Below are 16149 nucleotides of genomic sequence, written 5' to 3' on the forward strand. Positions count from 1 at the left end.
CTAAATTATTCTTCTATTTATGAGAATCATTCAATACATCAGAAACACAGAGAAAAGCAAAAAGGATAGAGAGATAACAATTCAGTTTACATTTCATACTTTTTTTTAACCAACTGGTGACCACTGCTTTCAACCATCAAACATTTTATTGCATATAACTTTCACTATCAGCAAATATAAAGAGAAAACTGTCTACTAGTATCATGTACAAGGAAAAGCATTTGAAGAAAGAAAACATTTGAGGTTTGACAGTACTGTGTATAAGAGAAGTGTAATGTGGCATTCAAAAGTCCGTGTGGGATTCACTGCTGTTCTGACCCTGGATGTGGGAAAAGTGCTTAAGTGCTGAGCCCTGGTAGGTTTTTCTTTTGCCCCTGCAATCTTCAAATATCTTTTAACTTTTCTTCTTTTGAAATATACAGTATGTTTTATAGGGGAAAATAGTGTTTCTTCTTTACATCTTTTTCACATGTGGGCCCATTCTCTCCAAAATAACCATACATTTCTTGTCACTTATATATATATATGTGTGTGTGTATATATATATATATATATACCTAACATATATATATATGGAAAAGATGGTAAAGATTTGACCAAATATATTTTTAACATAACCACATAACATAGAAACATCCTACATTAAACATATTTTATAGATTTAACATAATTTTAAATAGTTTCTTGCATCTTTTTTTTTTCATCCTTAGGAAAAATTGCTTTTAAAATGTAATTTCCTTTTAGAATAATTAAATTACATCATTTGAAAAATTCATATTATGTCTAAGCAGACAGAATAAAGTGGGGATTTGTGGCAATACTTTGCATTCATTATTCAGATATTATTTGTTAATAAGGAGGCAGTTATAAATACTTAAATTTTTGTCTTACATAGATAACAGTTCTTGGGAAAATAAATCACATACATAATTTTTACTTAAAAGTACAGTATTGATTTATAAGAAACTGTTGCATTTTAAATATTAAATGAAATGTAAGATTGGATTCCAAAGTGTTGCCATTTAAATTATTTTTTAAAAATCAACACACTTATATTACATTGAAATACTAAGTAGGCATGAGAAGAACTATCCTTATAAAGTTAGCATATTTTGCCTATAGGAAAAGTTAATGATAGGAAAGGAAAAACAAATGCAAATCCATACACCATTGAATACAATAAAAGAAATTGGCTTTTGAGATTTCCCAGGGGCTGGGGAGAGGACTGCATGTTAGTCCCAAAGAGTGCTTCCTGGGATATCCTGTAAATAATTATTTCTTCTATATCATAGCCCATGTTAAAAGTGAGAGGTAGAAGGATTATTGTAAGTATGCATGGCAGAGAACTTACCAGCTATATCCAATAACTATTGCATTCAATATTAATAATCTCAATACATAAAAATGCTGATGAGTTTAGAACCCATTCTTGTATGTTGTCCCCTTTAGCTCTCTTTATAATTTTGCTACTTTCTTTCAATCCATTGCCTTTGGAAGGGTATAAGTGCAAAGGGTATGTCTGGGACAGAATAGGGAAAGAAAGGGGGAAAAAAAAAACAACAGAAAAAAGGTCCCAAAAAATCCCCATTAAGATATAGTGACTTTAACTATTAATTAATGGTAACCTATGTTCTTTGATTGAATAAATGTGTACTTATAATAAAAGTACTGTAATCTATTAAAATATACACACATTTCAAAAAAAGCTTAAGAATTTCAAATTCAATTAGTTATCAAAGTTTACAACTCAGGTTATTTCTTTGTCTCCAGTAGTGTTAAAAACTAGGCCAAATAATTTTATTGTGTCACATTCATGATTAAATAAAAAAACTTAAAGTGTCTGTTGTTGAATCAATTATATTTTTAATTAATGTTTTAGTGTGTGGGAGGTGAAGATTAGCAACCTCTCGGACTGTGTTAAAGAATTCTTTAAAATCCCTTTGCATTAGTATCCAGCAATAGAATTGCAGATATTGCACTGAGTATATTTCAATATTGCCAGTGTATATTTCAAAACAAATTCTATTATCTACACTAAGATTTCCTCTTTCCCAATATTCAAAATGCATATTATAATTACATGGGTTTCCAACATCCATACACAGCAAGTACAAGATACTTACATGTACGTACACTGTAGTTACCTATATTTTGCATAGTTTTTAGTGTGTACTTTGTGCCACTTAATAAAAAGCATTACTCAGTAATTCTTATTAGGTGTTTCATTTCTTTCAGCTGTGGTTTCCAGTTCTTTTTGTTTGTTTGTTTTGCTTTGTATATTCATCACAGATTACCATTTGCAAAGGGAGATAATATTGGGCATTTTTCGTGGGCTTTAAGTAATCCGCAATATAATGGGGAAGTTGCAGAAAGTTACGAGGTTTTGCATTTTCTTCACAATTAAAAAACATAACATGAATTTCATATTTATCATTCATAAAATTATCCTTATGTCCAAAGGAAAATAAAATGTATTTTAAATGTTCCCCTTGGTAACACTTTGCAATAAGTGGCACTAAATTACACGTTAACTGGTATGTTACATGGAAGAACCATCACGGTCAAACAGCTGCTGTACATGTGTCTATATGGAATCTCAATGCTGTTACAGTCATGAGTACATAATTACAAGTGAGCCTGTCCTTTTTACTGAGATATTTATATTTTTACAAAGAAATAAAAATAAATGAGGTGTTAGCTTCTTTGCCATATTTAGGAAAGTTAGTTTTCTTTCTCTATTTTAATTGTTGGGTTTCAATGCAATATTAAGCATCTTGAATCAATATGAGATCATCCAGTTTCTAGATTAAACTCCAATATCAGGTTCCTTAAACTGCTTCTTGGGTTCTCTGGTAAAAGAAAACAAGTTGAAATCTCTCTCTCTCTCTCTTTCTCTCTCACACACGCACAGCCACAGCCACACCCACACCCACACAAACACACATGTCATGTGCTCATGTGCTCCATCTTTGCTCTTGCATTCATAAACTTTCCTTTTTCTTCCTAATTTTAATAATCATCCCATCTAGGACACTCAAAAATGGGAAAAAAAAAAGAATGCTGTTTACACTTTTTTGATGGAAGACAATCAATTTACACTGTAAACAGTACACTGGCAGAGAATAGCTACTTTGGGTAAAGAATAATGTCTCATACTCTACTAGGGGTATATGTGTGTTCACACTCCTTCCATTCAGTTCCATAGCTACTGTGCTCAACAAGCAGAGACAGAATTTGGCTGTGTGCATACACATGTGCACATTTCACACATTGCAATCAACATGGTCCCATTTTTGTATTTTTTCCTGATTTTTATAGAAATGTGTAGAATTTTTATAATTTATTCCCTTGTTTGGTGGAAATAGAGTAAATTTTAAAGAGAGTAAAATACAGTTCTATTGCTATATTTTTCAAGAACTAAAAATGATACCTAATTCAAATCTAACTATTTTAACTGGCTAAACATTTCATTAGAGCTCACAAATCTTAAAATATTAGTTTCTTTTAAAGAGTTCTATTGGCTTTTTATATTACTCTAAAGGGTTAAAAGAGTCAAAAATTTTGAAATACAACCAATTTTTGATGTCTAATTTTATAGTGCTATAAATAATGATTGAGTTATTTAGGCAACAATTTAGCAGTTGGAGCAAGTAGAATATAGACAAAATGAAAAGGGATGTAAATACAGCATCTATGAAGAGTAGCAATTTTGTAAGTGCATCCTGAAATTAAGTTTTAAATAGTAATTGATGATGCAGTTTATACGACTTACTTCTGTAATAAGAACCTTTCCATTTTGTACTAACAGGATGGATTTTGTTTTGTGGAGTCTTTCTAAAGATTATGCATTGAAAGATATGAACAGTTTATAAACCTATTCTAGTTTCAATGTGTCTAGTAGCACCTACCTGATTCTCTCAAACTACCATACTATATTAACATATTATTGCATTTTTCCACAGATGGTATGGAGTGAACTGTAAAAACAAGCATGCAATCACATCAATGCAGACTTATTTCCTTAAAATGTCATACTGTATATGATTTATTATGTTAACACTCAACCACATCATATTATTTATGTTCTGTATATTCTGAAAAAGTGCTGCTTGACTGACATCGTCCTTTTTCTTTTGTGAGAAATCAACAAGATAAATGCTTCAACAATAAAAAAAAACAATTTAAAAATTCTAACGTTGTCTTTAAAAGTTTATACTTTTTTGATAAATAATCTAAGATACAGCACCCTTGTCTTCCATTTGATATTAATACATGATGTCATACTCAACCATTCTCATTTCCCAAAAATAAATTCCAAGATATTATTTTTAAAACCATAGGCCATCATACTTTCAGACATCACAAGTGTAGCTACCGTATTGTCATATTTGTTTTCTTCTTAAAGGTGCAATGCTTGTGAATGGGAAAATAATTTTTATCTAACTGGATTTTTAATTTTTAGCATATAATAAATTTAATGAGAACTAATCTAGCAGTATTGTATTTTACTAGAAGAAATAATATGACTTTAGATTGACTCTGTCATATTTAAGAATACAGCATTTCTTAATGTTAAATACACCAAAATTTCAGAAATAATCCAGAGAAAGAGACTTTCACCTTGGAGTTAAAAGCATGGCAGAAATTCTCCATCACTAACTGTTCATAAGTTTGTACCTCACAAAATGCATAGACAGGAATTTAATATAAAGAATTAGTTCATTTATACAGAAAACATGTCTTAAACACTTCTTTTTGGCAAACCAACATAGGTAAGCAGCTCTGGAACTGCCAAATTAAAATTTGTAAATTTTTAGCAAACTAAGAGTTTACTTTTAGGTTATTATTCAACTGTGGTTGTAATTTAAAACCTGAGGCTGTGCACTGGTTGTTAGCTTAAAATTACCTTTCCTTATAACATTGTGCTTCCATTGTATAACAAATAAAAATTAACAAGAACTAGAAAAATTTGTTGTTGAACAGTGCTAGGACATACAGACAAAAATACTAATACATGTTATCTACTTATAATATTGGTTTAAGTAATATCTAAAGGGATATAATGGACATTAGAAAATGCTTACTTATGACTGAATTACCTACAGCCAAAAAAGTTAAATATGTATCAAATAATGTTTAATTGGATTTATTATATGCACTATATACAGATACTAAATGTCTCAAAATTGTGCCCTATGGATACTTCAATTTTGTTTAGGCAGGTGAGTCTTTATGGAGCAAATAAATTATAGAATCAAATTAGAAAAATGAATGAAATCTTTGTGATTCCTGAAGCAGTAAAATGTTTATAAAAATGTTTTGGTAAATGAAACTAAAATAACCAAATGGTCAGATCTATATAATTATATAAGATGTCATGTCATGATTGCAATGTATACACACATGGCTCCTGTATCAAATACTATATTTTTAAATAGCAAATTGATACAGCTTCACCAGTATTATCTCAAACATTCCAGAATATATTCTACAGTATTTTCAGTTGTGTTTTCTAGGGCGTATGTTTCCAAACATGTCTTTGAAGGCAGACATGTAGAAAACATTGTTGTAAACCTCTAATTTCTGGTTAAACTTAGATGTATTAGGTCTTTACCTAACCCTGTTCCTTGTGAAAACTGTCCAGTGGTACACTGACAAAATTTATGATTTAAAGGGAAAAAAATGAGGGCAAAAAACAAAAACAAAAACACCTTTGCATACTTTTTTTCAACGTATAAAAACAATTCAATACCATGATCCAAGGAGATGATTAACATTGTTAAGGCTGTATATTCAAGCACTGTATGTTAAAAGAGCAATGGTGTGGAATTTAGGCAGTAAGAAATGTCCTGCATTATGGATGGTACAGTAATTAAAGAATGATGCTTTCGACAGCTGATTGTTGGTATACACTGGCTACTGATAGCAGTACGGTATGGAAGTTAATAAAGGTAGCAGAAGATGGTAGAAATGAATTCTGAAAGATGATAGCCAGTTTTCTCCAGCAGCCAGCCTGGTAAAGAAAACTCATAATCTTGGCCTGCATTTTAAATGAAATACTCTTTTTTCTCTTCAGCATTGACTTGGCTGCCTTCAGCATTGATAATGGCTGTGTCAGCATCCGGTGCATCTTCAGCCCCTTTAGCTTCATTTGTTAAGTATGTTCCTGTGGGTATTGGAAGAAAAAAAAAAATATATATATATATATATGTCAATTCTGTGAGAATGGTAAGATAGCCAGCATTAAAGGTACATTCACTTATGAAGAAGCTTGTGCCAGATTTCTTATATGTTGGAACATATTCTGTGACATAATAAACCACACAATTCATTCTTCTACTGTTGCACACTATCTTTCAGTTTTCAGATATATATTATAGATGAAGCTGTGGCCAGGTTGACTAGAGGCAACTGCCTAACTAGTGTGGGTGATGAGTAGTTTGATTTCTTTAATGATGGATATAGACCATGTGCTCTGTGCAGCTGTAGCAATCAGGGTCCTTTGTTAAGATGTTGATAATGATCACATCAAACGTGTCATCCTCATTTTGAAAACTTCCCTTAAAAGAAGATTATGTCAATAGTTTGCTACCTAGCCCATTGCAAAAAAAATTACATATTTTCTTCACTAATATGGCCATATGTATATCTATAAACCTACAAACAAAAAATGTTGACCAAATGTTTAATATTATAGTTGAATGTCAGTCTAAGAGATAAATTATAAACTTGTTTTTGTTTTTTCCTTTTTTCTTTCTTCTTCTTCTTTTTTTTTTTTTTCCTGAGCCAGTGACTCACTCTGTGACCTTTGGCTATTGGTTAGACATTATTTTGTTAAACCAAACCAACCTTCATTAAGTAAAATAATCAAGATTTCGATGAAGTAATTTCATATTTAAATCTCTCTCTGTGTCACATATATACGTATACTCACGATAAAGCTAGTCTTCAGAATGTTTTTTGTTAAACTTAAGATAAGAATACTCTGTTAAATATTACCTACCTTTATGTCTTGCCAGATATCGACCAAGCAGAAATATAGAACACAGCGTCACAAATACAACTACGGCCACTATTCCTCCTATAAGAGCATGATCAGGGCCAGTCTGGCCAGCCAAAGCATTGGGATCTAGAGAAGAGAATAAAACATCACACCAATGATGTCTTATTTAAGCATAGAATATATATTTGCATTGGAATGAGTTCTTTTAAAAATTAGCACATTTCTATTGAAATAAAATTTCATTAATGTGTATTAAACCAACTATCTAGTCAACAGATATTCATTTATAAAACATACCTGGGGCTATAACATTTGCCACATCAATCACAGTTGTCATTGACTATACATTTTAAGGCTGGATAAACAAATATACATATATAATTTTTTTTTAAATGGGAGAGAGAGCACATTAGGGTGGGGGAAGGCAGAGGCAGAGGAGAGAGAATATTAAGCAGACTCCCCATTCAGCGTGGAGCCTAAAGTGGTGCTCAATCTCATGACCCTGAACTGGGATCATGACCTGAGCTGAAATCAAGAGTCCCACACTTAACCAACTGAGCCACCCACGTGTCAGGTCAAATAAACATGTATAATTTTGCATGGTTTATGCCTTTTCTTCCTCTTCTCCTTCTGAATATATGTGTGACTGTGTGTGTGTATGTGTGTGTACACACATGTATATTTTTTAGTGTGATGGATACAACTGTCTCACTTAAAAAATAAAACTTTGTCACAGGAAATGCTGGGACTGAAATGATAACTTGGAATTTATTATCATATAAATCTTATTTAAAGCTATAGCAATTGATGAACTCCCCAAGGGAGTAAGTCTAGATAGAGAGGAAAAGAAGTCTAAAAACTGAACTAAGGAACTCCCATATCTAAAGTCCTAGAAGAGAAAGTGCTTCCAGCAGAGCTGATTGAGAAGGAGAAAACAGTGAGATAGAAAAATATCCCACAGAGTACATGGTAGTTGATCAAAGGAAAGAACATATTTCAAGGAGAGGAGGTTGTTACAAATTGGGTTAAATGTGATTGACAGAAGGAGGAAAATGAATACTCAGTGTAGAGGATTAACTGCCTATTTGACCTGTAGTTTTAGAGAAAGTAGCTGGAGAGATACAGATTAATAATATACTTTCACATTTGGTCTCTAGTAAAATTACAGGAAAGAGATGAACCCAGAAAAGGATAGCCAGTTTTCAAGCAGAAATGAAAAGATCAAAAGAAAACCCAGACAACTGGGAACTTCAAAAGTTTAGAAAATCAACTACTTACAGAAGCGACACAATAAGGGATAAAACTGAGTGAGATTTGAACAACAAAACCCACTAAGCCTACTGCAAAGATCAGGTTAAGTATACTGTCTACCCTCCCAAGACCATGTTGCCAATATCCTTATAGTAACTACTTATATTCTAAAGGAGGGATTTTGGGGACGGGGAAAGTAAAAAAAATAAATTGGGCCTGGAAATTATGCTTTCAAAAGATCTTGAAGTATGATAATGGACACATGAATATGACATATTAGGAGTCTAATGTGTTTTAATGAAACTATTATGAGAAAGTAGCATATATTTAGATAGGGGGGAAAATGTCCACTTAAAACTTCAAACAACCTCAGTTGTTTGAGGTTGAATGCAAGAGGTTGATGGTTGAATGCAAGAGGTAGAGTATAAAAGCTGTGCAGTTCCCATGAAGTACATATTCCCAAACATACACTCCAAATGTGACCATGGAATATAACTGACAGGTTGAACTTCCCATGGGGTAGAACTGCAGGAAGCAAATAAGTGTAGAGAAGAGAATTCCATTTCTTCGAGGAATTACAACTACTGCCAAGGCAGAGGGATCCTTTAAGGCTAGTCTGGCATGTTTTCATAATTGTTATGGATAATGACTACTCAGTGTTTCCTTTCTTTATTTCCAAATGGGAGCACTTATATTAAGAAGCACTTCCTCATGGCTTTGTTCTTGCACTGTATTTTGTGTATGGGTAGAGAGGAGTGTTAATAATTTGTCTTCTGATTCATTTGTCTCCAGACTAATATATCCAGATATGATGAAGAGGATATTTTGGGTATTTGAAGATCTTAGTCTTTGAGTTAGTTACATTGGCTTGATGGGATATTAGGTTGTCTTTTTGGACAGAGTATGGCAGTTGTTGGTGTCAGAAGAAGAGATGAAGAAATATTTGGTGATCAGAAGGATATATTGGGGAAGATATTTCTAGCTAATTAAAAACTTTTTCCTCTTCTTTCCATGCACAGAGCTAAACATTTTCCAGCTTCACTTCAGTTGAATGTAACTATGTGATCTGTGTTCTGAACAACAGAATGAAGGTCCAGCCAATAAAAACACATCCCACATGCAACTCTCCAGGGTGATCTCAGGAGACATAAATTGAAAATGAGAGAAGCTACAAGAGTAGGTATGGAAATAGATTATTCAGTCTCCACCTGGAAGAAAATTGTCCAATTAAAAATACATGCACCAAACTGCACAAGGGGAAAATAAATAAATAAATAATAAAAATAGAAATTATAAAAAGTTTATTTTAAAAACACTGTGCATTAAAAAGTTAATTTATTGGAAGCTATTGTTAATATATTTTTATTATATATTTCTTGTATTTTCCTTAATTTCTGGCATTGGCTGTAAATATAAAAATTATAAAAAAAGAAAAACAGGAAGAAAATGAAGCAAAAAATAAACTTGTTATGTCTTAGAATTCCCCAATCTTTCTTCCTCTCCCTTTGCCCCTCTCAGCTCACTCTCAAAAAAGGAAGGAGGAAGGAAGTGAGTGAAGGAAGGAAGGAAGGAAGGAAGGAAGTTCCTTCCTTCTCTTTTGTTCTGTTTTATACTTTAGCATCAAACCATAGACCAAGATACATTTTAGGTAGATTAAAATATGACAATAAAAATGTTAGATGACAGCACAAATCTATATGTGTATAACCACATCATAGCTAAAGTATTTCAAATCATAACCCATAAGTCAGACATCATAACACAAAAGTTTGGTTAGATACTTCAGAACCAGTTTCCAACCCCACTTCTTGCTTAAGTCCCCAAATGCAGATAGTCATAAATCATTTCCAATTTGTTTGCTGAATATCACTCAGAACTGAGCACTCTTTGGGGGAACTGAGAAATCACTCCTGTTCATACATCTATGTACCTATTTCATTTCCTGAAGGTAAATTCTGAAACATGCTATTGCTGATCCAGTTGGCATAAACATTATTTAAAGGCATTTGATAAATAGTGCCAAATTATGTTGTAGAAAGATGGTATGAATTTATCCTGTAGCATCTACATCTGAAGGATTCCCCCCATAAAACTAACATCAGATGTTAAATTTTTTTTAAAAAAATTGCCAATGTAATATTGCTAAGTGTTAAATATTTAGTATTTATAAGTTTCCATAAATGTGTCTAACTGCTTTTGCCCATATGAATTCATTAATTTGAAATGGATACTTATTCATTTTGACCATTTTTCTTTCAAATTTTCTGTTTCAACAGCTTTCTCCATAGAAAGATGAATATTTTTAGCGAGTTTTACTTATTCTTCATTTATTATCTTTTCAGTGATGGATAAGCATTATAACTTTATGTAATCAAATCTATCAAACTTTTGTGTTATGATGTCTGACTTATGGGTCATGATTTGAAATACTTTAGCTATGATGTGGTTATACACATATAGATTTGTGCTGTCATCTAACATTTTTATTGTCATATTTTATTTTTTTTTATTTTTTTTTTAAAGATTTTATTTATTTATTTGACAGAGAGAGATCACAAGTAGGCAGAGAGGCAGGCAGAGAGAGAGAGGAGGAAGCAGGCTCCCTGCTGAGCAGAGAGCCCGATGCGGGACTCGATCCCAGGACCCTGAGATTATGACCTGAGCTGAAGGCAGCGGCTTAACCCACTGAGCCACCCAGGCGCCCCTATTGTCATATTTTAATCTACCTAAAATGTATCTTGGTCTATGGTTTGATGTTAAAGTATAAAACAGAACAAAAGAGAAGGAAGGAACTTCCTTCCTTCCTTTCTTCCTTCCTTCCTTCCTTCTTTCCTTCACTCACTTCCTTCCTCCTTCCTTTTTTGAGAGTGAGCTGAGAGGGGCAAAGGGAGAGGAAGAAAGATAGAATCTTAAGCAGCCTCCATGCCTAGTGCAGAGCTTGACACAGGGCTCCAACTCACAACCCTGAGATCATGACCTGAGCCAAAATCAAGAGATTTTGATTTGTCAAGAGACAATTAACAGACTGAGCCTCTAGGGACCCCTGTACTTTATTTTCTAAAATATTATGTCTAGTATTTGTCAAGATTATATTTATTATTTTCATTTTATGACCATCAAACCTACTCAGTTTCCAACTTGTTTAAATAGTGTTTAAGTTGTTCTGTTAGGGTTTTTCTTTTTCTTTCTTTCCTTTTTTTTTTTTTAATCTATTTATTTGAGAGAGAGAGTGAGCATGAGAGGGGAGAGGTGAGAGGGAGAAGCAGAATCTCCTCTGTGTGGGGATCCTGATGTGGGACTTGATCTGGGGACTCCAGGATCATGAACATGAGTGGAAGGCAATTGCTTAACCAACTGAGCCACCCAGGTGCCCCAGATTTTTCTTTCTATCATTGATACCAATATGGATGACAATATCATCTTGATTCTGATGTTCTCAGAATTGCAGCAAAAATCTAGAGGGACAAGCTGGAATCCTTCTTTTGACCATGGTAGGTCTCTTTACTCATCCCAATATCTAGAATTACTTTTACATTTCCTATTTATCTAAAATTTGAAAGCAAATTGCAGTACACATCTCCTCATAGGAAACTTTCATGATAATAACATTCTTGAACCTTGGATATTTAAGTATTACCTTGTACAATATATTAGAATAATGAATCCACACTCAGATTCATTATAATTCACAACAATTAGTCAGTGTTCTGGCTCTTTGTTTTCCCTCACTCCACCAAGATAAATCTGAAATCATTCAGGTTTTTTTTTTTTTTTTACCATCATTTAAGTGACCTGCTTTTTCTAAATGACTGCATTCTTTGTCTTTTCCTCCACTGTATTTTGATATTTTACCTAGATATATTTTTGTAATTTGCCTCAAGTCAAAATGTTTTTTCATTTGGAAACCTACTTTTTAAAATTAATATCAAATTAGTTCATTTGATTTGAGATTATGAATTCTTTTTTTTAACTCTCTTTTGATTAACAATTATACTATTTTTTTCTATTTTCTTCTTCAGAAAATCCACATGTAGAAAATTCATATTTATGTTGGTAGAAAATTCATATTTATGTTGCATATGGGTCATTCCCTACTATTTTTATGATCATTTTACTAATTTACATTTTGTTTTAGTTATATTTCCCAAGTTTATCTTATGTTTATTTAATTTCACTTTCTACCATAGATTTTCCTTATTTCTTCCAATAGAATTTTGTTATTGATTGTGACTTAGGTTTAACCACACTATTTAATCCCACTGTGTACTTACTAGTAGATGTTTTAGGTAGTTGCATACTATTGATAATAATAAGTGACAGTTTTATAGTCTTCTCTTTATTGTAGTATAACAATTCCATTTAAACATCTGGGAAAATGCTTTTCTTTGTTGAGCATACATTATTTCTCTTCTTTTACTGAAAATATTTTTCAATGGATACAAATTAGCTTTTATTCTGTTTACCCATACTTGCATTTTCTTTATTATTAATGTTGAAATGTTTTGAAGAAGGATTCTTTGTTCTGATGCTGGTAATTATTCCTGCTCAGCTTTCATGCTGCAAATCTATCCACCTACAGAAACTATCTTTAAAATAAAATATATATAATATGGCATCTGTACATAGTGGGTAGACTAGAAAGAGTCTTGGGATGTAGATCATTACTGGTGAGAAATTTCACTGATTTATTTCATGTATTTTGCCTATAATCTTCATGCTCACAGTAGAATCTCAGATATGTGGACCATTCTTCCTTTTCTCTTTACAGTAAAACAATCTTTTTAGAATTTGTTTAAATAAATTTAAATTTATAGTGTTTTCATTTCATATATTATCATTGTGTTTTAGATACATTTGTAGATCTATTAATAGAACTTTCAGAGAAAGTAATGCAAACACACTTATTTGACTCTCTTCATTAATATTCTACATATATTCATAGTCTGTGAAGTAAACACTTCAAGTTTTAGCCTTCACCTCATCAGCAAAATAAGTCAACATGTGGTCCCATAATTTTTTTTTTTTTTTTTTTTTTTTAAAGATTTTATTTATTTATTTGACAGAGAGAAATCACAAGTAGATGGAGAGGCAGGCAGAGAGAGAGAGAGGGAAGCAGGCTCCCTGCTGAGCAGAGAGCCCGATGCGGGACTCGATCCCAGGACCCTGAGATCATGACCTGAGCCGAAGGCAGCGGCTTAACCCACTGAGCCACCCAGGCGCCCCTGGTCCCATAATTTTTAAGGTTTCAAAGATATGATGGATATAGATGTTACTCTGCACATCTATTTGTGAATTAATTTTTTTTAAATGAACACTGTTGGTTATGCTTTTCCTTTTCCTCCTTAACTGTTAGAGCTAAAAGTCCGCCTGTAATTTCTATTCTTAACAACTAAAACAAATGTTTGAAATTGAGGATCAGATAAGTATCACCCTAATAACGAAAAATAATATATAATTTAAATGGCTTGGTCTCAGTTGGAATCTCTTATATATCCTCTCTCATATCTCTCTTACTGTCATAGCAATAACAAAATTTTTAAAAGTACAACGTTCTGAAGTTCCTTTAGTGATAGCTGAGTCTTCATTATTATTCAGATAAATACATCATATATCTTAGACCATTATTCATTCTCAAGTGTTAGTCTATGATTTGAGGGAGATAGTCTATTAACACTGGAGTAAGTAAATCCCAATGGATTTGGCAATAATTAGCAGTCTCTTTAGTTGACAATGCACAAACACAAAGAACACTGTAGAACTAAAACTTTCTAAATTTAACATTTTCCAATTTGGGTTACTGAACACTTACTAAAGGTCTCCAAAGAGAAAATTATGTCAAATAATAATATTTAGGTTCATAATTTCTGATATTCAGAAGGGTAGAAAGTAACCTTATAGTTTTATTTAACACCTTAACAAGGAGAAACCTAAATTATGTAATTCTATCCTTGAAATCATTGCTGGGGGTTTCTATCAAGTAGCTTGTCTGTCATAAGTTCCCCTTTAAAATGAAAAGTATAAACTCCAAAGAAAGAACATCTGACTTTCTAGGATCACATCATGTAGAATTCATAAATGCTACATAGTTTTTAATTCAAGTGTTAGAATTATTTTATAATAAGTAATTTTATAAGTTATCATATATGATTTCCAGCTTGAAAAAAAATGGTAAGAAAGAAGTAAAACTAAGATCATTTATGTAAATATTTTAAAATTAGTTTTCAAGCCTCTTTTTAAGAGAATGATTTTTCATTGTATATTAAAATATATATGTTTTCAAGGCCACATTTGGATTAACAATTGTAATTTTTTTAAATGATAAGATTCTAAGGATGTGTACTGTAATAAACATGCTAAGTCACTCATGAAACTGGTAAAAAGTCTTTACTGTTTTCTTATTGAAATCTAATAAATACTATCTACAAAGCTTTAAATATCAGGGTTCAGATGATACATTCATTATCAATAGTTCAGTATCATTTTTTAAATGATTTTATTTATTTATTTGACAGACAGAGATCACAAGTAGGCAGAAAGACAGGCAGAGAGAGAGAGAGAGAGAGCGAAGAATAAGCAGGCTCCCACTGAGCAGAGAGCCTGATGCGGGGCTTGATCCCAGGACCCTGGGATCATTACCTGAGCCAAAGACAGAGACTTTAACCCACTGAGTCACCGAGGGGCACCAATAGATTAGTATCAATTTTAAAAATATGGAGTAATGAATTGGATAGTAGACCAGAAAACTGCCAATTAAGTTTGAGACTAAAATAAAGAGGATATCTTTGACAAATCTAGGATTAGAATTCAATGTCAATATTGAAAAATATGAGTAAGAAAAAGCTGGAACAAATACAAGAATCAATGAAAGAAACAGTGCCTCTTATAGAAAAGTCACTAAATAGTTCCCTAGTAACATTCATCAGTCATTGTGAGTCAAGATTCAAATGAATAAGACCAGAATAGTACAAATTTAGACCAAATATGACCAGACTGCATGATAAGAGCCATTTCAACAGTAAATCCACTTATATTCTGTACCCATTTGGGAGCATTTTTTAAAGTGATTGAAAACTCTTGGAGAAATTTCAGTTTAACTATAAAATGGTTCAAAAGTATGAAATTTAACTCAAAAATAAGTGTAAAGCTGGGATTGTCACAGTTAGAAATAGAAAGCATAAATAACTTTTCAAGTTAGTTTCCCTAAGTGATTCTGAATCATAATCAAATGACATCTAGCATTTCTACTGAATCTTCTCTTGCTGGGAATGTACTTGCTTTGTGTATTTAAGACTTTAGAAAGTAGGTTATTCTTATTTTAAGAAACAGCTATGGTCTGAATTGTGTTTCCCACGAAATCCATATGTTGAAGCACTATTCCTCAGTGTAGTGGAACTTGGAGATGGAACCATTGCGAGAAAACTAGGTTTAAATGAGATCATGATGGCGAGGATCTCACAGTGAGATTAATGCCCTTAAAAGAAAAGATACCAGAGCTAAGTCTCCCTCTTTCTCTTTCCCTCCCTCTCTCTGTCTCTCCTGCTCTGCCATGTGAGGACATAATTTGAAGGCAGCTCTCTGCAAGCTAGGAAGAGAGCTTTCTCCAGAACCTGGCCATCTTAACCTTCTAGCTTCCAGAACTGTGAAAAGTAAATTTCTGTTGTTTAAGGCAATCAATGGTATTTTATTTTTGGCAACCTGAACTGACTAATGTGGAAACTGTATTATGATCTTTTTCATGTGTTCTCTCACTTGACTTATGTAAAAATTTAAGGCCATAGGAAATAGATTTGGGGAAGTTTGGATAATCCATACTCATTCCCAGTCAATTTTTTTGGAGACAAATAGAAGACACAAGACTATACCAATCAATTTCTTTTAGTGAGTTACCTATGATT

The 16149-nt window shown here is 32.5% G+C and overlaps 1 protein-coding gene across 4 annotated transcripts in view; it reads right to left on the bottom strand.

The window, feature by feature from the left end:
* Nucleotides 1-591: 591 nt before the first annotated feature.
* CADM2 (cell adhesion molecule 2) overlaps nt 592-16149 on the bottom strand; it is a 1101138-nt gene continuing 1085580 nt past the window's right edge. For all 4 annotated transcript variants that reach the window (XM_059392144.1, XM_059392141.1, XM_059392142.1 and 1 more), the window contains 2 exons: nt 7004-7129; nt 592-6166 (listed from right to left, as the gene is read on the bottom strand). In XM_059392144.1, coding sequence (XP_059248127.1) covers nt 6048-6166; nt 7004-7129 — 245 coding nt within the window. In that variant the 3' untranslated portion in view covers nt 592-6047. The remainder of the gene's footprint in view (nt 6167-7003; nt 7130-16149) is intronic.

Source organism: Mustela nigripes, chromosome 2, assembly GCF_022355385.1.
Source record: "Mustela nigripes isolate SB6536 chromosome 2, MUSNIG.SB6536, whole genome shotgun sequence".
NCBI lineage: Eukaryota > Metazoa > Chordata > Mammalia > Carnivora > Mustelidae > Mustela > Mustela nigripes.